This window comes from Saccharomycodes ludwigii, chromosome I (assembly GCF_020623625.1).
Source record: "Saccharomycodes ludwigii strain NBRC 1722 chromosome I, whole genome shotgun sequence".
NCBI lineage: Eukaryota > Fungi > Ascomycota > Saccharomycetes > Saccharomycodales > Saccharomycodaceae > Saccharomycodes > Saccharomycodes ludwigii.
The window spans coordinates 412,374-436,399 of record NC_060200.1 but is presented as its reverse complement, the minus strand read 5'-3'; the positions used below and the strand labels follow the sequence as shown (position 1 = coordinate 436,399).

General features: G+C 30.5%; 10 protein-coding genes across 10 annotated transcripts; 7 read left to right on the top strand and 3 right to left on the bottom strand.

Annotated features, from left to right (window-relative positions):
• Positions 1–878: 878 nt before the first annotated feature.
• On the top strand, positions 879–2,195 carry AAR2 (U5 snRNP complex subunit AAR2; the record flags this gene model as incomplete). The annotated part of the gene is made up of 1 exon (XM_046078722.1): positions 879–2,195. One exon carries the CDS (start codon positions 879–881, stop codon positions 2,193–2,195), a length of 1,317 nt encoding a protein of 438 aa, XP_045936518.1.
• Positions 2,196–3,347: 1,152 nt separating this feature from the next.
• Positions 3,348–5,306, top strand: SSA3 (Hsp70 family ATPase SSA3; the record flags this gene model as incomplete). The annotated part of the gene is made up of 1 exon (XM_046078723.1): positions 3,348–5,306. The coding sequence occupies one exon, from the start codon at positions 3,348–3,350 to the stop codon at positions 5,304–5,306; it is 1,959 nt and encodes a 652-aa protein (XP_045936517.1).
• Positions 5,307–5,949: 643 nt separating this feature from the next.
• ILS1 (isoleucine--tRNA ligase ILS1) lies at positions 5,950–9,162 on the top strand (the record flags this gene model as incomplete). The annotated part of the gene is made up of 1 exon (XM_046078724.1): positions 5,950–9,162. One exon carries the CDS (start codon positions 5,950–5,952, stop codon positions 9,160–9,162), a length of 3,213 nt encoding a protein of 1,070 aa, XP_045936516.1.
• A 378-nt stretch (positions 9,163–9,540) lies between these two features.
• On the top strand, positions 9,541–10,119 carry SCDLUD_000167 (uncharacterized protein; the record flags this gene model as incomplete). The annotated part of the gene is made up of 1 exon (XM_046076719.1): positions 9,541–10,119. One exon carries the CDS (start codon positions 9,541–9,543, stop codon positions 10,117–10,119), a length of 579 nt encoding a protein of 192 aa, XP_045936515.1.
• Positions 10,120–10,679: 560 nt separating this feature from the next.
• ATG8 (ubiquitin-like protein ATG8) lies at positions 10,680–11,033 on the top strand (the record flags this gene model as incomplete). The annotated part of the gene is made up of 1 exon (XM_046078725.1): positions 10,680–11,033. The coding sequence occupies one exon, from the start codon at positions 10,680–10,682 to the stop codon at positions 11,031–11,033; it is 354 nt and encodes a 117-aa protein (XP_045936514.1).
• Positions 11,034–11,668: 635 nt separating this feature from the next.
• Positions 11,669–16,003, bottom strand: NUP170 (Nup170p; the record flags this gene model as incomplete). Its single annotated transcript, XM_046078726.1, has 1 exon — positions 11,669–16,003. The coding sequence occupies one exon, from the start codon at positions 16,001–16,003 to the stop codon at positions 11,669–11,671; it is 4,335 nt and encodes a 1,444-aa protein (XP_045936513.1).
• Positions 16,004–16,482: 479 nt separating this feature from the next.
• SCDLUD_000164 (uncharacterized protein) lies at positions 16,483–17,754 on the top strand (the record flags this gene model as incomplete). Its single annotated transcript, XM_046078727.1, has 1 exon — positions 16,483–17,754. The coding sequence occupies one exon, from the start codon at positions 16,483–16,485 to the stop codon at positions 17,752–17,754; it is 1,272 nt and encodes a 423-aa protein (XP_045936512.1).
• A 399-nt stretch (positions 17,755–18,153) lies between these two features.
• Positions 18,154–19,839, top strand: PET112 (glutamyl-tRNA(Gln) amidotransferase subunit PET112; the record flags this gene model as incomplete). The annotated part of the gene is made up of 1 exon (XM_046078728.1): positions 18,154–19,839. One exon carries the CDS (start codon positions 18,154–18,156, stop codon positions 19,837–19,839), a length of 1,686 nt encoding a protein of 561 aa, XP_045936511.1.
• Positions 19,840–20,522: 683 nt separating this feature from the next.
• SCDLUD_000162 (uncharacterized protein) lies at positions 20,523–21,722 on the bottom strand (the record flags this gene model as incomplete). Its single annotated transcript, XM_046078729.1, has 1 exon — positions 20,523–21,722. The coding sequence occupies one exon, from the start codon at positions 21,720–21,722 to the stop codon at positions 20,523–20,525; it is 1,200 nt and encodes a 399-aa protein (XP_045936510.1).
• Positions 21,723–22,728: 1,006 nt separating this feature from the next.
• GLE2 (RNA export factor GLE2) lies at positions 22,729–23,871 on the bottom strand (the record flags this gene model as incomplete). Its single annotated transcript, XM_046078730.1, has 1 exon — positions 22,729–23,871. The coding sequence occupies one exon, from the start codon at positions 23,869–23,871 to the stop codon at positions 22,729–22,731; it is 1,143 nt and encodes a 380-aa protein (XP_045936509.1).
• Positions 23,872–24,026: the final 155 nt, after the last annotated feature.

The following is a 24,026-nucleotide window of genomic DNA, read 5'->3' as shown; positions in this document are numbered from 1 at the left end:
TTACGACTTAAACTGCCATAGAGTTTATTGATTTTAATGGGTGTAATTATTCAAACATACACCCATCTTATAATAATAATACAAATATCAATCTTAAGTAAGTGTAAAAAATCAACGAGAATTTTCAATAGCAAATATTAAAAAAATTGACTTTATTACTTCTCAACAGTAATAAAACGGTTCGATAATAACAAAATATTAAAGTTGTTTATTTGAAGAATGGAAAGGTATATACAAGGTTATTTCTCAACCTTTTATTGAAAAGATATTGTTCTCTCCATAAAGTTATATCAACCAGTTTTTGAATATGTTAAGCAAAGTGAATAACGCGGAAGAAAGCCATAAATAAGAGATGTATCAATCAAGAATAAAATATTTGGTAAATAATCATTCATAACAAATATAAACAGTGGTTCCCATCAACAATATAAAATCTTATCAAAAAAAAAAAATCACTTTAAACCCGGGTAACATAAAGCAAAGTATATCACATCACGTTCCACGAAGGATATTGCTGTAACCAAAACAAAAAAAAAGAAAAGAAAAAAAAAAAAGTTGTATGGTTATCCTAATTGTTTGAACCGTTTGCACTTTGCCACCTATACTGACTTCCGCTTCTTATATATATATATATACATTCATCCTGAATAAAGTTTTATGATTTCAAACGGATTTATGGAAATAAATTCAATAAGTTCAAAAAGGTTTATATAATACGTATTATAATATTTAGTGATGTTCATTGTTGCCTCCGCAAGGTCTTGTTAAATTAGAAAAAATTAGTCTCTTACAACAAGCAAATACCTAACAACACTTTTGACAAATCCAAAGACTTTAGAACTTCAAAGACAGTTATTAATAAAAGGCTTGTTATATAAATGAGATGCATATTATTTAATAATATAGATGATTATTTCGATTGTAATACCAGAAATACTGGTAGTTCATTTACTATAAACTTAAACAATAATACTATTTTCACTATAGATAATAGCAATAAAGCGCAAAGACAATTTTATGGAATTAAAAATATAAATAATTCAATAAAATTACACTTTATACAGTTCATACATTCACATAGTGAAGTGTGTTATGGATACTGGTTAAATACTTGTGATTCTGCCACTCCTACTGATTACGGGTTTAGGTATAACAAAAATACAGAAAAATTTGAACCATATGAAATTATAGAGAATACATCAAAAGAGGACGGTATGCATGACGAATATTATTATGTAAAAAAATATTATGGATATTTAGATTATATGGTTAACTATGTGGGCAATAATAATAGTGAAAACAGTAGCGCATGGGGAAAAGACACTTATTTACTTAATCATATCACTTGGAAGAATTTATGTTTCATATTAAAAAAGTATCAAAATATTAGTACATTTACATGTGTACCTAAATGGCTATATTGTGATTCATATATGTGCTCTATTGAAGAATACAAGAGGCTAGAATCGAAAATTGACTTACGTCAAACTTCAGCACACAATAAAGCAACCAAAGGTTTAAAAAATGATGTTAACAACAAAGTATATCCTGGTACCGTTGATTACACTTTGATTAACTTTAAGTCAAAAGATGCGATACGAAATAAAATGGAAATGTGTGATTATTTAGATAAATCTTATTATCTAAAAAAGCTTATGAATGTGGATAATAACAATAATTTGCTGGGTGAATTTCAAATTTGCTTCATACACGTAATTATGCTAGGAAATTATGCTAGTAGTTTACAGTGGCATAATATAATAGAACTAATAATGAAATCTAAAGATGTGTTCGATGGTAATCTAAACTATATTACCATGTTTTTAGAAATATTTATGGTGCAACTAAAGAGTTTACCGCAAGAATATAAAGAGAATTTAATTAACATTCAGTGCTTAAAGAAATGTTTTATAGAAAACGAATATATTAATGAAACTATTATCGGTAATACTACTGGGAGCAATAAAATAGCAAGATTTGAATCTCTAATTAACTTTCTAAGAAATTATATATCAGACATATTACAAGAGGAAGAAACTGACGAATATAGCGATACCACTGAAAAATTAATATGTAATAATAATAATAATAATGAGGAATATGATGTGATTCAAATTTGGAATGTAGATAGTGATGATTCAGATGATGAATACAAACCTACTGTAGTATCGGGAGTGTATCATCAATCAGTATAATCGAGCAAATGCGGCTACTTTACTAGCAATTGAAAAATAATCATTATCATTGTTAAAAAGTTTATTTTGGAACACACACATATATATATATATATAGTTTAGGTTACAGTATATAAAATTAAATTTAAAAACGAAATCTATCATGTACTTTGAATGTTTTTTGATTCCAGCAACATGTTCAGTTTTTTTAATAGTATTGCTAACTTACGATAGTCGTTCTTTGCACGAAGTCAAGTATGGTTGAACAAGAGTAAGTTTTTTTTTTTTGAAGACATGCATCATAGTAATAGTTAATTAAATTCTCTTCTTATATTCGACAAAATTGTAGTCTAAACAAAGTATTATATTATTAGTATTATTGTTATGATTATGATTATTAACTCTTGTACTCTAAAAAGGGTTTGTTCTCCTATCCCCTGGGTATCCTCTCACATTATCTGTGTTAGAAATAGCTGAATATTTGGAATTATAATAGTGTGGTTTATTCAGAAAGGAAAAGAAAAGAAAGGAAACCTTTTATCTTAAATTTTTTTTTTCTTTTTTTTAAGGGGTGGAGAAGAAATGAGATGATTATATGCTCGTGTTTTTGTACTAAAACGTTTAGACAGTCATTCCTGTAGAATATTGTAGAAGCTTGTAGTATTATATAGAATTATGTGGAATCGTATGGAATTAAGTAGAACACAATTATTTATTTAAAGAAAAATGAGTGAAAAAAAAAAAAAAAAGAAAAAAAAAGAAAAAACTCCGCATAATTTTAATAGGTGCATCACGAAGAAAGGGAGAGCAAGGAATGATGTTGTGTCAGTGAACTTGAATTAATTAAAACAAAACTCTAATTAAGGGGTTAGATGTGTTATTCTTTGTAATTTAATTAACTGCTTTAACACAAATAAATGAAATAGATAAAAAATAAAAAAAATAAAAAAATAAAAAATAAAAAATAAAAAATAAAAAATAAAAAATAAAAATTATGTTATATAAATGAAACCTATTTTAGATTTATTTCTTACTAATGTCAATTTTTAAAATTAAAATCTCAATTTTCAGTATTTTTCTTGTCATATAATAATAAATAAACTTACTGAAAAACCACAAAAAAAACACAAAAAAAACACAAAAAAACACAAAAAAATATATATATAATCAAAAATGTCTAAAGCTGTTGGTATTGATTTAGGTACTACTTATTCCTGTGTTGCTCATTTTGCAAATGATCGTGTTGAAATCATTGCTAATGATCAAGGTAATAGAACTACCCCATCATACGTCGCGTTTAATGACAGTGAAAGATTGATTGGTGATGCGGCCAAAAATCAGGCTGCCATTAATCCTACAAATACTGTCTTTGATGCTAAGCGTTTGATCGGTAGAAAATTTGACGATCCAGAGGTCCAAAGTGATATGAAACATTGGCCTTTTAAAGTTATTAATGTGGGGGGTAAGCCAAAGATTCAAGTTGAGTTTAAAGGTGAAACCAAGGTTTTCACTCCAGAAGAAATTTCCTCTATGGTATTGATCAAGATGAGGGAGACTGCCGAAGCTTATTTGGGTTCTAAGGTTAATGATGCTGTAGTTACTGTTCCTGCTTACTTTAATGACTCTCAAAGACAGGCTACGAAAGATGCCGGTACAATTGCTGGCTTGAACGTTTTGCGTATTATTAATGAACCCACAGCCGCGGCTATTGCTTATGGGTTGGACAAAAAGGGTAAAGGCGACCATAATGTGTTGATCTTTGATTTAGGTGGTGGTACCTTTGATGTTTCTTTGTTGTCTATTGATGATGGTATCTTTGAGGTTAAAGCTACCGCCGGTGACACACACTTAGGTGGTGAAGATTTTGATAATAGATTGGTTACTCATTTGGCCAATGAATTCAAAAGGAAAAACAAGTCTGACTTGACTACCAATCAAAGGTCCTTGAGAAGACTAAGAACTGCTGCTGAGAGGGCCAAGAGGGCTTTGTCATCATCTACCCAAACTTCTATTGAAATCGATTCTTTATACGAGGGCATTGATTTTTACACCAGTATTACAAGAGCCAGATTTGAAGAGTTGTGTGCGGACATGTTTAGGTCTACTTTAGAGCCAGTCGAAAAAGTTTTGAGAGATTCTAAATTGGATAAGACACAAATTGACGAAATTGTTTTGGTGGGTGGCTCCACCAGAATCCCAAAGATTCAAAAGTTGGTTTCCGACTTTTTTAATGGCAAAGAACCAAACAGATCTATCAACCCAGATGAAGCCGTTGCTTACGGTGCTGCCGTTCAAGCTGCCATTTTAACTGGTGATCAGTCTTCCAAGACTCAGGATTTATTGTTGTTGGATGTTACTCCATTATCCTTGGGTATTGAAACTGCGGGTGGTATAATGACTAAGTTGATTCCAAGAAATTCTACGATTCCAACTAAAAAATCGGAAACCTTTTCCACGTATGCTGATAACCAACCAGGTGTTTTGATTCAAGTTTATGAGGGTGAGAGAACAAGAACAAAAGATAATAACTTGTTGGGTAAATTTGAGTTAAGTGGTATCCCACCTGCTCCAAGGGGCGTCCCACAAATCGAGGTTACCTTTGATATTGATGCGAATGGTATCTTGAATGTATCCGCTATAGAAAAGGGTACTGGTAAATCCAATAAGATTACGATTACTAATGATAAAGGTAGATTATCTCAAGCTGATATTGATAGAATGGTTAGTGAAGCTGAAAAGTTTAAAGCTGAAGATGAACAAGAGGCAAAACGTGTTCAGACTAAGAATAGTTTGGAGGCATACGCCTTTTCTTTGAAAAATAGTGTCAATGAGAGTGGTTTTAAGGATAAAGTTGGGGAAGAAGATTTTGAAAAACTATCTAAGGCTGCTGAGGAAACTATTAATTGGTTGGATGCTTCTCAAGCTGCTTCTACTCAAGAGTATGAAGACAAACAAAAGGAATTGGAAGGTGTTGCTAATCCAATCATGACCAAGTTTTATGGTGCTGCTGGTGGCGCTGGTGGCGCTGCTGGTGGTGCCGCTCCAGGTGGGTTCCCAGGTGCTCCAGGTGGTGGTGCTGCTGGTCCAAATGCAGGTGGCGATTCTGGCCCAACTGTTGAAGAGGTTGACTGATTCTTTAGTAATGTAAGAGGCGTGGTATTTTTTCTCTTTTTTCTTGATCACTGACTAGGTTTTTTTAATGATTTATTCTTTTTCATATTTTACGGTTAATGATTTTATTTCTGTTCATCTATTTCTCTTTTTTTTCTTTTTTTTTTTTTTTTATTATATCTGTGTAGCTGTTTATAATTATTTTAAAAATAGTGTTATCTTTGATGGTATTTTTTGTTTAATTTGATTATTTGAGTAGAAGGTTTAAGATGAGGGTGGCCCAATGTGAGCACATCATTTTTATCTGTTTGCTTTAAATCTAAAGAATTTAAAAGTACATTACTTTTACAAGCTGTTAGTAAAATATTTCTAATATATATATATAACATACATATATGTTTTTTTTTTTGTCCGCTGGGAGAATGAGTCAGTTTATTATTATTATTTTTTTTTTTTTAATTTTTTTTTTTTTCTCAACTCTCAAGAGAAAAATATTTAATAAACGAAAAAAAGAAAAAAAATTTTTTTATTTCTTTTTTCTTTTCTTTCAACACTAACGATGTATTTTATTTCTATAAAAATCTTGATTTTGTCTTTTTGAAAAAAATAAAATAAAAAAATAAAATAAAAAAAATAAAATATATATTACTATAATACGGTAAGTATGTCTCATCAACCTTTTTCCTTCCCAAAGGAGGAAGAAAGAATTTTACAAAATTGGAACGAAATCAACGCATTTCAAACTTCTTTAAAATTAACTGAAGGTAAGCCAGAATTTTCATTTTTTGATGGCCCCCCATTTGCCACCGGTACACCTCATTATGGACATATTTTAGCCTCCACCACCAAGGATATTGTTCCAAGATATGCTACTATGAATGGATATCACGTTGAAAGAAGATTTGGTTGGGACACTCATGGGTTACCAATTGAACATATTATTGACAAAAAATTAAATATCACATGTAAAGAAGATGTTTTCAAATTTGGTTTGGATAATTATAATAACGAATGTAGAGCCATTGTTATGACTTATGCTGATGAATGGCGACAAACTATTGGCCGTTTAGGGCGTTGGATTGATTTTGACAATGATTATAAGACCATGTATCCAAGTTTTATGGAATCTGTCTGGTGGGCTTTTCAACAATTGTATAATAAAGAACAAGTTTACAGAGGTTACAGGGTTATGCCTTATTCTACCGGCTGTACTACTCCACTAAGTAATTTTGAAGCTCAACAAAACTATAAGGATGTAAACGACCCTGCTGTCACTATTGGTTTCAATGTTGTTGGCCAAGAGAAGACACAAATTGTTGCTTGGACCACCACACCATGGACTTTACCTTCTAATTTATCCCTATGTGTTAACCCTGATTTTGAGTATGTTAAGATTTACGATGAAAAAAGGGACAGATATTTTATTTTGATGGAATCTTTAATTAAGAACTTATACAAAAAGCCAAAAGGTGAAAAGTATAAGGTTGTTGAGAAATTTAAAGGCAAGGATTTAGTTGGCCTAAAATATGAACCATTGTTCCCATATTTTGTTAAAGACTTTGGAGAGAGAGCTTTCCGGGTTATTTCTGACGGCTATGTTTCTAATGATTCTGGTACAGGTGTTGTTCACAATGCTCCTGCTTTTGGTGAAGAAGATTACAATGCTTGTTTGTCCAATGGTATCATCAGCGAGGATACCGTTGCTCCAAACCCAGTTGACGATGCCGGTAAGTTCACTAAGGAAGTTTCTGATTTCCAAGGTGTTTATGTCAAAGACGCAGATAAATTAATTATTAAATACCTAACTGAAAGTGGGAACTTATTACTGGCTTCCCAGATTCGCCATAGCTATCCGTTCTGTTGGAGATCTGATACTCCGTTGTTATACAGGACTGTTCCAGCCTGGTTTGTCCGTGTTAAGCCTATTATCAATAAATTTTTAGATTCTGTTTCGAAATCCAATTGGGTTCCATCAAATATTAAGGAAAAAAGATTTTCCAACTGGATTGCCAATGCTCGTGACTGGAATGTCTCCAGAAATAGATATTGGGGTACTCCAATTCCACTATGGGTTTCTGAAGATTTTGAAGAGGTAGTTTGTATTGGTTCTATCGAAGAATTGAAAAAATTATCTGGTGTCCAAGATATTACTGATTTACATCGTGATACTATTGACCACATTACGATTCCATCCAAAAAGGGTAAAGGCGACTTGAAGAGAATTGAAGAAGTTTTTGATTGTTGGTTTGAATCCGGTTCAATGCCATATGCTTCTCAACATTATCCATTTGAAAACACTGAAAAATTTCAAGATAGAGTTCCAGCCAATTTTATTTCCGAAGGTTTGGATCAAACAAGGGGCTGGTTTTACACTTTGGGTGTTTTGGGCTGTCATTTATTTGGCGAGGTTCCTTATAAGAATGTTATTGTTTCTGGTATTGTTTTAGCCGCGGATGGTAGAAAAATGTCCAAAAGTTTAAAGAATTACCCAGATCCAAATATTATTTTGAATAAATACGGTGCTGACGCTTTAAGATTATATTTAATCAACTCCCCTGTCTTGAAAGCTGAGAGTTTGAAATTTAAGGAGGAAGGTGTAAAGGAAGTTGTTTCCAAAGTTTTATTACCATGGTGGAATTCCTTCAAATTTTTGGAAGGCCAAATTCAATTGTTGAATAAGACTCATGAGATTGGTTTTAAATATGATCCAGAGGTAAAATCTGACAATGTTATGGACAGATGGCTTTTGGCTTCCTTACAGAGTTTGGTTCAATTTATCCACCAAGAAATGACTGCCTACAAATTGTACACTGTTGTTCCCAAATTATTAGATTTTATTGATCAATTAACAAATTGGTATATTAGATTTAATAGACGTCGTTTGAAGGGTGAAGATGGTGTAGATGATTGTATTAAAGCGTTGAACACTTTATTTGAAGCTTTATTCACCTTTGTTCGCGCTATGGCTCCATTTACGCCATTTTTATCAGATAATATCTACTTGAGGTTGAAAGAATATATTCCAAAAAATATATTGGCTCAGTTTGGTGAAAACGCTAACTCAGTTCATTTCTTGTCCTATCCAGTTGTCAGAAAAGAATTTTTTGACACTAAAATTGAATTAGCAGTTTCCAGAATGCAAAGCGTTATTGAATTGGGTAGAAATATTCGTGAAAAGAAAATGATTTCTTTGAAGACCCCGTTAAAAACTTTGGTTATTTTGCACAGTGATAAACAATATTTATCTGACATTGAATCTTTGCAGAAATACATTGTTGAAGAATTGAATATTCGTGATTTAGTTATTACTTCGGATGAAGAAAAATACCATATTGAATACAAGGCAGCTGCTGATTGGCCAGTTTTGGGTAAGAAATTAAAGAAGGATGTTAAGAAGGTTAAGGATGCTTTACCAAATTTAACCACCCATGATGTCCAGTGCTATTTAAAGAATGGTACGATAGAGGTTGCTGGTATTAAATTAGTTAGTGGTGACCTAACTGTTATCAGAACTTTACCAGAGTCTGTGGTCGAGGAAGGTTTAGAAACTAGAACTGACCAGGATGTTTTGATTATTTTAGACACCAAGATCTACCCTGAGTTGAAGAACGAAGGTTTAGCAAGAGAAATCATTAACAGAGTTCAAAAATTAAGAAAGAAGTGTGGCTTAGAGGCCACTGATGATGTCTTAGTTGAATACGAACTAATTAAGGATACCATTAATTTTGATGATATTGTCAAAGAATATTATGATACTTTGTCTAAGACTTGTAGATCTGAAATTAAGAAGTATGATGGCTTGAAGACGAATGTTATCGCTGATGAAGAACAATCCATTAATGATACTATTTTCAAATTAAAGATTTTCAAATTGTGATGATATTATCCATTTTTTTTTTTTTTTTTTTTTTTTTTTTTTTCCCCTTTTTGTATATTTATTTATTTTAAAAAATTAAAATGCGTATTGCTTAATCGTATATTATATACAGTTTTGGTTGTATCTTGTTATATTTTATTTTTCTATTAAATTTTAATTTTTTTATTTTTTTTTTTTTTTAATTGAAACGCGTTTTTTTTTTTTTTTTTTTTTTTTTTTGGTTTAAAAATTGTTATTAATTAAAGTTAAAGTACTTCTACGTAGTTTTATTAATATACACATAACCGACCATTTCTCAAATAATATTTACATCAATTTAAAAATAAAAAAAATAAAAACAACATCTGATTAATAAAACTAAAGGTAGAAATAAGAATAATGTTATATTATAATTTAAGTCCATCATCATCATCAATAAAGAACCCAACCATGCTACCACCAAATATTAATTCAGATAGTACATTAAACAAACAAGCTTCCGTCAATTTTTCCAATAGCTATATCACTGAACCTTCAATGGCAGAAGTGAACACAGAATTATACGACAAAATAATATTAGAGAGAAAAAACAAATCAAACACATTGTTGAATATCAATAAAACACATTTCAATAATAATAACAAGTTAATTGCGCAAGAACGCAGAAGGGATTTAAAAGAACAGAAAATGATAACAAAAAGGGGAGGCATAGATAATATGGGTAGATTTATTGCAGAGAATGAAAGAGAAAGGGAATTAAAGGCTTTAAATAAAATAGGGAGGGAATATGAAGTGGTACTGGAAGATGATTATGGTAGTAAAGCCAATGCCATTACTACCAACCTACCAGGCATGGATGACGAGGCTGATAATGATTCAGATATTATGGAATATGTTGCAGAACAAGACAAACTAGAAGATATGTTAAGAAAAGAACAAGAGGAAATTGAGTATTTATTAGAGAATTTTAATATTTAAAAATGAAAGTCAATTTTTTTATGAATACTGGACCTTTCACTTCCCTTTTCCTTTTCCTTCAATTCATTATGATGTTATTCCAATCACAGTCACGTGCACATGAGGTGAATAACTATGTTGTCTATTTTCGGACATGGATTATAAACGGACAAACAGATATGGCTGGAAGTACGCAATCTCGGATAGAAATCGTAAGTTTTATTTTATCCTTTGAAACGCCCCCCTCGTTTTTGCCGCCCCCTTAAAAGCATTTTCTTATCAAGTTTTTTTTGTTTGTCTTTTATGAATCTTGTAAATTTACACAAAAGCAAAAAAAAAAAAAATACTTCTAGTAATATATATATATATATATATATATACAATTAAGGTTCTTCTTTTTTAATCAATAGTATATATTTTAAGATAATTTATATTTGTCTTGATTTATTCAAGTTAATCATCCTATTGAGATTATCCAGAAATATTTTATTACATTATCGAAACAATCACTATCTCTCTTTCTATATATATACATCAAAATAAAAAATAAAATAAAAAAAAATAGAAAAGTTTAGTTAGAGATGAAATCAGCTTTTAAATCCGATTATCCTTTTGAGAAAAGAAAAGAAGAATCTGAAAGAATACGCCGTAATTTTAAGAACCGTATTGCTGTTATTTGCGAAAAAGCTGACAAATCAGATATTCCAGATATTGATAAACGTAAATATTTGGTTCCTAATGATCTAACTGTAGGTCAGTTTGTCTATGTTATTAGAAAGAGAATTAGGTTGCCACCTGAAAAAGCTATTTTTATATTTGTTAATGATACTTTGCCGCCTACTGCTGCTTTAATGCATGCTATTTATGAGGAACATAAAGATAAAGATGGATTTTTGTATGTTCAATACTCAGGTGAAAATACATTTGGTTTGTAACTGCATTATTACGACCATGGATAGCAAAGAATAAAAAAGGTGAAAGGAAAAGGAGAAAACATAAATATAAAGCTATTAGTCTTTTCTTTTATTATTATTATTATTATTATTATTATTATTATTTGACATATATAAATATATAAATACATATGTACTTTTTTTTTTAGGTTAGTATCGTCTATAATTACAATTAATATATTTTTTTTTAAATTTCTCCCGATTCTAATGGCGCTATAATATCACCAATTATCACAGATAGCATTGCGAATATTTTCATAATACCAAGAAAGAATAACAAAACATGAAAAGCCTATCTATATTTGGCACCGCTGTTTATGCTAAGTTCTGATCTTTATTTCACTATTGTCTCTATGTCAACTATGGGTGAGCTCATCGCCTTTTAACATTTTAAATGATAAAAAAAAATTGGCCTTATCTTTCGATAATATAATGTATAAAATGCTAGCAAAGAGTTGATTTGTTACTTTGTATATTTTTAATCACAATATTCGTTATAAAAAGTAAATTGAACTTTACATAAAAATTATTAGCATGCTTATCGCATTAAATGTTATTTACTCAATAAAAAAAAAAATTTTTTTTCTCTTTCTTTTTCCTTTTGCTTTTACTTTTAATTAAACACAATTACCCGTGGTCTTAATAAACTTTTCTATTGGGTCACTTTCAACACTGTAATCGTCTTTTAAGCCACGTATTTGATCATAAGAAACCAAGTCTCTTAAATTTCTATCTTCTTCATACCATTTCTTAATTAACCAATTTATTTCTCTCTTATAAATACCGACTACATAACCATTGGCCTGAATTAAATCTTTGAAAACATAATACATTTTGTCATACGAAACACCGCAGGATAAAAAGATATTTACAATAAAACCAGGTTTAATTATCTCATCAGAATAAACTATTTCCCCATCATTCGACCCATAAAACAATTCCGTAATTAGTGGAATTAGTTCTCCAATTGGGAATACAAAATCTGAAGTATGTATTTTTTTACCAATATTTGTAACAACGCCAGAAACTAGATTTACCAACTGTAATCTATTATCTTCATTGATAGCATCGTTTGATGTATTATTACTGTTACAAACCTCTTTTTTCAATGAATCAAACAATTGCTGCCATTTTAACATGATTTCTTCGTGTACTCTAAAATCAGATATTTTGAAAATTAGCAAACAAATTTCATAATACTCTAACGGCTCAGCAAAATCATTAAATAAATCACTAACATTTAAAATTTTCCCATCTAATTGTTTGAGCAGATCTTTTTTAATAGCGATATTATCTCCCCCTTCCAAGAACCTACTATCATTTTCAACTAAAAGTAAAATTTCATCTTGCACTTCTGAAACTTGAAAAACTTCCCTAATATCACTTGATAATGAAATCATTTGTTGTCTTTGGCTAGGAGGGCAAATACCCTTGCAAAATCCACTTGCTCTGGATAAAAATTCAATTCTTTTGGCTAATTTGATATCAAAATCGGATATAGCAATAGAGTACAGAATACAAGCAGCTTCATAAAAGTTTTGTCTTTTTGAATGATAAACCCACAATAGATTGCAAATGTCTAGTGAACTAGAGGCCTTTTCCCGCAAATAAGGCAAAATATAATCGGTATCAATTTGCAATAATTTTTCTTCTTGATTTTGGGAAACTAACCAATCGTATAAACTATAATGAAACAATTTATCGTCGTATTTTAATACAACATTATAACTATCATTTCTTAATCTATCAGTGTTTTTAACTTTACTTGAATCTAAATTATCCAATTTAACCAAAATCTCAAAAACTAAATCATATACCATCATACGTTTATCGTAAAGGATTTTCCTTTCATCGTGTTCCAAACGACCATCAGAGACATATTGGTACGCTTGTTTGCCCTTGTCAAAGCGATTTGCAAGATTCAATAAAAATTCAATTGCTTTAGGGTAATAATGCAATTCCAGCATAATATCAACAGCTTCCTTAATATTAGCCGTGGAAATATCATCACAAGCTCTTTCAAATAAAGCAGTGGCATTTTTTAAATGATAATTTAATGCTTCCAAGTCACGTAAACCAATTTCCTTTGCCTTTTTCAAGTGTTCTATGGCACGATAGCCTAAAACATCATCACTTGAGCAAAAAGAACCACAGCGTTCTTGTAGCGCATTAGTAATATAATCAATAGATCTTCCTCTCATTAAATTTCGGTTAATAATTGAAGATGACAATTCACGGATCAAAGTTTTGGTCTCCAAGCTAGATAAACTGAAAAGGTCTTTAAAGTTCATGTCTTTCAACTTTGTCTGAACTTCTAGACTCAAATATTTGATAATATCCTTAAATGCTAAATATTGTCCTTCAAATCCATCCACTTCGCTTTCATCGTATAGAACAAGCAAAAATGATAGCGCTTCTTTCATGGATTTAATTAACCTAATCATAGACGCGACGGCAATATTTTCAGCATTATTTGCAAGTTCCTCCTTTTTATCTTTAAATTGCGATAAGCTAGCTGTTGTATATAAAAGTTGGTCGGAATGTGCATTTAAAAAATCATCAACAACTACAATAGAACTTAAATAATATTCAATTCTGTTTCTTGGTACAGAAAATTTAGAAATTATTTGGTTATCAATTACAGAGTTAACCACGATTTTATCATTATTACTAGAATCAAATTTACAATTCTTGAAAACCTCAAATACCGGCTTGTTCCAAAGGTTTCTAGTCATTCTAGCAACTAATAAAGCAATACCATAAAATCTTGAAGATAAAACAACATCATCCATACTATATTCCGAAAGGGTTTCCTCGTGTACAGCACTGCTATTGGTAGACGTTGTTGTAATACTATTTTTGACTGGAGTCCTTGGAGCAAAAGCCGAAGAAGTACTCATTGTAGACGCAGAAGCAGAAGGTCTCCCCGCAGGGGACATCAAATAAGAAACAAGCCCAGTTTTTTTATAAACTGGTTTCAAATCAACGATTCCCGGTATTCCTGTCAAAAAAAAGTTTAAGGAACTGGATCTCAAGCTTTCTGGTCTGTTAAATTTGCAGGAGCAAAATAATGCAGTAGAACAAGCTTCTGCCTGACCATAATTCAAAACAAATGGTAAAACATTAGAACCACTAATTAAATCCTCAAAAACAAAATCTGGTGTACGATATTTATAGATTTCCAAAGTTGTATCAGTTAAAACTGCAACTTGCAAAGGTTCGATAGAATACTGGGTAGCAAATTCGTTACAGTAGCCGTATGGTGTTTCAGTCGCGTTGAATAACGGAGTTATCGGAGCAATTGCCCTGACTTCATCATTAGTATCCAAAAAAGCAGCATTCTCCAAATACTTATTGTAGTTTTTCAAAATACCATAGTCAGGTACAGAAACAAATAATTTATGAGCTTTAGCATCACCATCTTTGGCGTCTTTTTCCACAGGACAAAAAAAAATGCCTGGTGAAATAATAGTACTCGCAGCTGAAGTGGACAGTAATACACTGGAACTTCTTTGTAATCTGTATTTCATAAAATTGTAAGAATCAGAAAGGTTGTTGGGTAATAATTTACCCTTTGTGTTTAATTCGGAATTAATCTTTTGGTTAATTACTTCTTGCGAAACAGGGGGAAATTTAACGGATTCTAAAAGCAATGCACCAACTTTTTTGGAATTATGTTGATTTATAAAACCATTGAAGTATAGTCTGCAACCGCCGACAGTAATTGCTACCAAAAATAAATTTCTATTTTCTTTGTTCAGGATGGGCACAATTTTCACTATTTTAAAATATTCATTCTTCAAAATGGCAGCTCTCCAACTGCTTGTAACACTAATTCTTTGCTTCATATCCTCTGGCGTAGAAATTAAGGGTGATTCTAACGAGTTTTTAGAAGTTATGCCATAAGCTCTAATGACAGATTTATTTGACAAGGTGTAAATGATACCTCTTGATTGGTCAATTACCAATTGAATTAATTCTTCCGGCTTGGAAGAAGAAGCAAAAATGGTGGAAAGCTTATTAACCATAGATGTCGGAACTAGATTAGAAAGTCTGGATTGTGTTAAACATATTTTGGAACATTTAGCATTAAACCACTCATCAGTGTTAGAATATTGGAACTCCCAAATATTTAAGTCATCCTTGGTGGTAAAAAAAATCTGACCTGTAGATTCGTAAACAACAATGTCCTGAACAATCAGACCATTTAATGCAATCGATAACTCAGTATTGTAAACAGACAGTTCCTCTTCTTCAGAATCGTAGGAAATAGCAAATAAATTCAAATCTTGTGTAGTTGCCACAATTAGTAAATGGGTTATAGTGTTGACAAAGGTGCATGGACGTGGCTTAACCAAGGAAATTTTCACTATAGGAGCTTTAAATTCATCAATTGTTTGAAATACACCTGATTGTTTCATATTCCATAAAACTATTTTGCTATCAAAAGTAATCCAACAACGGTCAATTTCTGAGAAAATACCCATATTACTATCAATTGTATTTGCGGAGTTAGTTTTTTTTAATAACTCTTCCGGTATATTAATGACTTGAGATCTTTGGAATGGTGTAAAGGCACCCAACCCACCTATATCCTTACTAAAATTATATTCTACACCATTATTATAGTAGGAATTTAGATCCAAAATTGGAGCATTATTATCTAATTCATTTAAATTATCTATATATTGAGAAGCCAACTCTAGCGGTGGTTTTTCATTGAAGCCTTTAATACGAACTGTTTCATTTCTTGTATTCATTATATTACTAAAGAAATTAGACAGGGGGGCGATATTAGTTATAGCTGCAGCAGTGTTATTAGTATTTGAGTGACCGTTGGTACTTAATTTATTAGATATTACTTTGGTTTCTGTAGAGCTGCCATTGGTGCCATTTTCATTAGGCATCTGGAAGGAAACCTTTGCTTTTAGCGGAGTTGAGTAAATACTCATTATATATTAGTAATATTTGTTGTGTTTTTTGACGTAACAGAAACAAAATTTAGTATATTAATCTTTCCTTGCAGTTCTCCCTTTCTCCTTTTTAGTTCAGACTGTTGGAGCAGCAAAAATGGTTATAAGACGTAATAAATAATAAATAAATAAATATATATTAAAAAATTTTTTTTTGTTGTTGTTAACTCGTAAAAAAAAAAAAAAAAAAAAAAAAATATTTTGCTTTACATTTTTTTTGATATCCGGTGTTTTTATTCCGAATATAAAAACATTCTGCGGACAACAAAGGCTTTAAGAATTATTTTACTGTCTGGGCTTAAAAAAAATAACTAAAAAGAAACAAAAAAGTTTTTGTGTCACTGACATTTCGTATATATATATATAAATATTTCACTTTGAAAAAAAGATATTTCAACTTTTTAAATGTATTTTTAAAAGATTCACAAAATATAAAAAAAAAATATAAAAAAAAAAATATGGGAAATAAAGTTATTGATGTTGGTAAAAATGTACTAAAAGAACAAAATCTTAATCAAAACCCCTTGGTTAAAAATAACAAACAGTTGAAAAAAAGAAGAAAAAAAAAGTTGGTGATATATAAGAAAGAACCAAATTTTAGTAACTTAAAAAATCACTACGAAAATAAACTTGACATATCAGTACAAAGTTTATTTAAAAAAAAAGTCAGCAAAAATACAAAAAATCTGAAATTAAACAATTTACAAAATGCTTTGTTTAACAGTACTACTAAAATTGAAAATGTCCAGGAAGCAAAATTAAGAAGATCACTTAGAATTTTAAGCAAAAAAAAAAGTGTAAATATTGAGTCCCTGATTGGGGAAAATAACTATACTATAAGCAATAGTAGCGACGAAGGCAACAATAGTTACAATAGTGATAAATATCAAACCAATGAAGAAACAAAAGAGAAAAATAGTACTAAAAATTTAACCATGATACTACGTGAAAAAAAATTGAGTACTAATAATTTTAGCGAAAAAAAAAAAGTTGCTTTAACTTCTGAAAACCTTGCTAAATTACAGGACAGTATCTGTGCGATTGAAAATGATATGTATTTCAATGGACCCAATAATGATTTTTTTTGTAAGCACCTTCCTTGTGGTAGATTGCTCGAAGCTTTGAAAACTAGTTATAGTGCTGTTAGAAATTGTATATTATTCGAAATGGATATATATGAAGACTTGCTGCATTTACGACTGGGAAATTTTAGGCAGATGTGCTTTTTGCCATATGTATACAATAAATTGCTTATTGGAAGTAACGATAAAACTAAAGTGAAAAGAATGTGGAATATCAAACCAACAATAATTGAAAATATCACAGCGCTATCACAGCCTATAGAAATGATACTCATTCCAACTATAGAAGAGGTTAATAATTTTTTCCTTCAAAAACGAAAAGAAAAAAAAGAGTCTCATCATAATAAATCTCAGCTATTAGAATGTAGTGGTATTGAAGCTTCTCCTTTAGAAACAATGCCAGAAAATGGTAAAGGTGGGAGCCTTTTCCCACAAAGAACAAAGTTGAATTGCAGAAAGGAAATTAATTTATTTGATAAAAATTTTAATAGCAATGAAATATTGCTTGATTCAACTTCTTTATCCGATGCCGATAGTGGAAAATTGGGTCAAAAAGATAAAAATGATGTTATGGAACCAGAGAAATCTATTGATAACAAGGAATCTGTCTTGATCAAGAAATTAACTAATTATCCTAGCAAGCAATAAAGAAAAATATCCCCTTATTCTCAATTTATGTTTGCATCGGCAGTACGTAAGTTATTTTTAATATAATAAGAAGCTAAAATGTTTTAAGAATAATAACACATTGGAAACAGTAGTCTTGAGCTTTTAAAAAAGAAGAGATAACAAATCTTTGAATTGAAATAGCAAAAAATTTTTTTTTTTTTTTTTAATAAAATTCAGTTTATTTTGTACGCTGTCGTTATATCTGCGCAAAAAAAAAAAATGAACTAAAAAAATTTTTTTTTTTTTCCAGTATTCAGTTATCGCCACTAAACAAATAGATATTCTTCAAAAAACTCAACCCAAAATATAAAAACAATACAGTTAATATTGAACTAAATAAATAAAGCAAGTAAACAGTTTGATTATCCCGAAAGAAATATGCTGAGATTCCAAAGGTTTTATGCAAGTGGATGGTCTAAAACTGCCATTTCTGCAAAGACTAGTGCTAACACTTATAACGATTTAATAGTAACAAAGTCTCATAATAAGTTCAAATTGTTCCCTAAATACAAATTAAAGTGTGGTCTAGAAATCCATACCCAATTAAATACGGATAAAAAATTATTTTCCTTATCAACGAACGATCCATTTCAGTCAATAAATAAACCAAATAATCATGTTTCATATTTTGACAGTGCATTACCGGGAACCCAGCCAGTTTTGAACACACAAGTAATATTATATGCCTTGAAATTAGCGTACGCCTTGAAAAGTGATATTAATCACGAGTCAACATTTGATAGGAAACATTATTTCTATGGAGATCAACCTTTGGGTTATCAAATAACTCAACATTATTCTCCATTTGCAAAAAACGGATGCATGGTATTACGTCGAACAATTGATGGGATAAATGAAGAGGAACATAAAATTAACATTATACAACTACAAATCGAGCAAGATACGGGCAAATCCAATTATTTAGAACAACAAAGTTACAATGATGATATCCAAAGTTTGAGTCTGATTGACTTAAATAGGTCAAATGTTCCCTTAATAGAAATGGTTACCGCTCCTGAGTTTACTGATCTAAAACAAATTAGAAGTTTTATTAAAAAATATCAAAACCTAATTAGGCACTTGAAAATTTCTACTGGAGACTTGGAAACTGGTGCAATGAGGGTTGATGTAAACATATCGATCAATAATTATCCAAGGATAGAATTGAAAAATTTACCTAATACAAGTTCTATTATAAATGCGATTCAATATGAATATTCCCGGCAAGTCAATATTATTGAAAATGGAGATGCTTTTACAGAATTAGCCTCATCTGAAACCAGAGGTTGGAATGGGATGCAAACAGTTAAATTAAGAAGCAAAGAGACTATCATAGATTATAGATACCTGCCTGATTCCGAATTGCCGGTCTTGAGATTAGATCCCCTAATTATGGATGATCTATCAAAGATAATACCTGAACTACCAGATGAAATTTTAGAAAAATTAATGAATGAACCGTATAACTTGGCTTTAAAAGATGCCAAAATATTGACGACAAATAGCAATGGACATGATGAAATGTACACACACGAGCAACTATTAACATATTATTTAGCAACATTTGATAAATATAGGGAAATGTTGCTACAAAAAAATAACAAAAAGAAAGTAGACTATAAGTTGCCTACAAATTGGATACTTCATGATTTTTTGGGGAATTTAAATAAATTACAATTAAAATTGGAAGATTGTAATTTTACAAGCACTAAATTTGCTGAATTTTTAACTTTAATTCATAATGAAAGTTTAAGTAAGAAAAGTGGGAAATTGTTATTATTTTATTGTATGGAGAATAATTTGAAAGATCCAAATTTTCAAAAACTAATTAAAGATTTTGACCTAAGCCCTATATCAGAAATAGATGAAGCCGAATTAGATTCGTTGTGCAAAACGATTTTATCTGAAGTTGATGACGCTGAACTGGTGAAGAATATAGTTTCTGGAAAAAGGAAAAACGGATTGAAATTTTTAGTAGGACAAGGTATGAGATTGTCACAAGGTAGGATTAAGCCCCAATTGTTTGAGAACACATTTAAACGTATTCTAAATGTTAAATGGTGAAATGTTAGAGGGAAAAAGACTCGATGTCCATTTTATTTAGAAACTGTAAATATAACTTTGCGTATAATATAAAAACATCACTGCATTAAATACTACATAAAAATAATATTGATGGCTATAAAACATATTTTGATTTTTGCAATTTATATATAACGAGCATCTGAAGTGTAAATGTAAATGATAATAAACAAATACAAAACAAACTCAGTAATATATATAGTTATTTAAAAGAATAATCATATTCTCTTGTGCCCGTTTTTCTTTCCTATTTATTATTATTATTATTATTTTTTTTTTTTTTTTTTTTTTTTTGTTTCAATTACCCATCTCTAATTATTATAACAGTAATAGCAATTATTCGTTCGTATCGAGAAAAATGTGTTTTTTCTTTTTAATTAAATCAAAAATGGAAAACAGAACCATAAATAATAATAATACTAATAATGATATTAAAAGGGGAGAGAAGAACAAACTTAATGTATTGGTAGGGAAACCGAAACAACAAATGTAAAAATAATTCTATACTATTATGGGAATAAAATAAATGAAAATGTAAAACATCATTAAACAGATTTAAAAAAAAAAAAAAAAAAAAAAAAAAACCTAAAAAAAAAATTTTTTTTTGAAAAATTGAAAAATTGAAAAGATAAAACATATAATGATCTCTATGATGAATAAATAAATTAGCTCCAAACACTCATATCAGTGTTCCAAATTTTTAGTGATCCCATTAAAGAAGAAGAACCAGAAGTACTTATTGGAGCAAAAAATCCATTATTATTATTGTTACTAGAACTATTCATACCAGGCGTAGGGCTACTGGAAGTTGGAATACCATTGGTACTATTAACAGCACCTATTGAATTTTGTACAAAATTGGTCATATTATTAGTGCTGTTATTAAATGTAGTAGCCATGTTAACATTATCAATATATTCTGAAGTAGGAGGATAATGAATGCTGCCGTTGTTATTATTGCCAGAATACCCATTGCCTTGAGTATTACTGCCCATGTAAGATAAATTAGTTGAATTATGATGAGCATTAGTGTTAAATGCCATATCCGATGCAGTACGGGTCATCATGTTACCAGTGCCGTTATTATTACTGTTGTTACCAATATTGATACTGGAATATGGATAAAGATTCTGTTGTTCATTTATAGAATGTTGTACCCGATGATTCTGAATGAAATCCATAGAGATATTATTATTGGCAGTATTGTATGGTAGGCCAATGTTACCGGTAGCATTATTACTACTATTACCACTATTAGTATTATTACTGTTATGATTATAGCAAACTTGTTGCGGGTGTTGTGATAATCCAGAATAATCATTGAGCACGACCAAATTGGAAGGTTGGTGTGGAGAAATCATATGATCTGGTGGTCCTACAATTGAAGAAGAAGAAGAAGCTGCCGAGGATGAATTTAATACAATATTGTTTAGTGTATTAGTAGGAACAGTGGCAGAATTAGAATTAGTAGTTGACAATAGTGGAGAATTCATGGAAGAACGTTGAGCAACTAAATAAGCATCATAACCTAATTTAATATTGGTACCGTTATTAGGAACAGAAGGAGCATTCACATTTAAAATTGCATTTCTAGTTCCATTGTGATTAAAGGAAATTCCATATGGTTGTTGACCTGGCCCATTGCTAGTAATGGCACCGGCATTTTCCTGAATATGGTGATGAATACTATGAATGTTGTTGTTGTACGACTGATTATGTTGTGCAGCAGCGTTATTTTTAAAGTTCATACTGTTATTTTTTTGAAAACTATATGGTAATTGTTTCATATCTCTATATTGAGATATATATGCCTCCATATCCTCAGTTTGAGATAGGAAGGGGATATATTGAATCTTTCTATGCATCCTAGTAAATGGCAAATATTATTGTTGATATGAAAATAATAGTAATTCAGATAGATCAAACCGGTGTATAAATTTATAAGTATTGAAAAATTCAATATTGTTATTAGTATTATTATTATTTTTTTTTTTTTTTTTTTTTTTTTTGTTTTGGAAAATTGTTTTGGGAACAGATCTAACACAACCGAGGAATAAATTAATAGAAAATAGAAAACCTAAAAAAAAAAGTTATTAGAATAAAGCAGTAAAGTACAAAATATAAAGAAGTGAAGTATAACGATAAGAGCAACGTTTAGTAACAAGGTAACACAAAAAAAATACAATTAAACCAATATAACAACTAAATGAACCATAAAAATATAGAACAAAAAAGAAAAATGTGTACAATGGCTGACGGCCCGTATTAGCAGGATGTATATAAGGTTACTGACAACTTGTTTACCTCGTAGATCTCTTTCCTAGTTTCTGATAATCTTTTTTTATGTTGAGTCGGTAAAATATAACTATACTAAAAAAAAAAAGAAGAAAAAAAAAGACCTAAAAGTTTGAATGAGTAGAAATAAAATGAAGAAAAAAGAAAAGAAATGAAAATTTTTTTTTTTTTTTTTTTTTTTTTTTTCCTTTTTTTCAAAATAAATAAATAGAAGAAAAAAAAAAAAAAAAATTTTTTTCCACTCGTTTCTACGCACTGAGCGGTTTTTATATTTTAGCAGTTAAAAAGAATTTATTTATATATCCGAATGTCCGATCACTGCTTACTATGATTACCACTGTTTTGTCACTTGTCACGAACATATGTTTTTCTGGATTGTAATTCTTTTATTATATTTTGATTTTTAATGTTTACACGTAATAAATAGTATATGTTACCCGGGTTAACTTTCTTCACGTTCCCTCAATCGTCCATAAGGTACCATTTACTATAACTAACTATATATGCATAAGGTTTATTTTTTTTTTTTTCATTTAGTTAATTCCAATAAGCAACAATTACTTCAAAAGAAACAGATCATGTTTTTTTTTTGCCTTTAACTTCTTCATCTTTAACCGCATGTAACCTGATGACGTTTGGATAATCAGGTAGGTTACCCATATGTCCTTGAGACCAATCATAACTAACAGCATAAGCATATATACTACCAGTTCTATTAAAACTAGCCGCAGAAATAGGTCCCTTCAACGATGGGTAGCCCTTCAATCTACGCCTATTGTCTTTATCCCAAAAAGTAAATGTACCATCTCCGCCAGCAGTTGCAAATGTACCGTATATGGGATGGTAGCATATCTTGTTGACTGAATAGACATAGGAGGATCTATTATTATTATTGGTAGTACTGGTTCCACTACTACTATTTATGTTTAATCCTACTGGTGCTTTGTTCTGGTGTCTATGGCATTTAAAGGAAAACCCTGATTTTCTTTGTTCTTGTTGATCAATGTATTGGATAGCACACCTACCTTCTATAGAACCAATAGCAAAACCATTTCCTTCATTATGACACGCGACTGTCCTAGTTTGCCATTTTAATGGGGTTGTTGTTTGTTTAAATATTTGTGATGGGTTATTCAAGTCGATGACCGTTACATTTTTTCCCGCTAAGGCAACGACTAATAACTTTTGTTTAGAATCCATATCATAAACTCTTTCGGCCAGTTGAAGTGTAAAAGCTGGTTGTTGTTGTCGTAAATCCCAATATCTGAGTGTTTTATCCCAAGAACCACTGACTAATAGGCTTTGGCTGGTTGGCCCGCATTGTACAAATCTAATTGATTTAACGGGCATGTCGTGTTGCCCAACTTGTTGTTGTTGTTGCGTCATAACGTCATAAAGCAACACCAAATTATCGCAACCAGCAGATGCCACTTTAGTACCATCAGTAGACCATCTGTTAGTTAGAACAGGTGCTTGATGTTGATACTGTGCCCTACATTGCGGCATACCATTTTGTTGAACATCCCAAATACGTACTGTGCCATCCCAGGAGGAGCTACTAAATAAAAAGTCTTGTTGAGGATTAAAATCAATATCAGATATAGAGTCATTTGCTGGATTATTGATAGTAATGTCATTCATCAAATCTTGTTCAGTACCTTGTGCTGATGATATGCCTGTCGCACTACTGTTTGTGGTGGAGTTTCTATAATATGACATTTCTTGTTTAAATTGTTTTTTAAAAGATAGGAACGAAAGGGAAAGGAGATATAATGAGCTGGCCTTGAGGGGGATGTGTCTAGTGTATCAAGTTTATTTAAGGGCACGCCAAAAATGTAAATAATTAATGGTAAATTTTTATATATTTGATTATT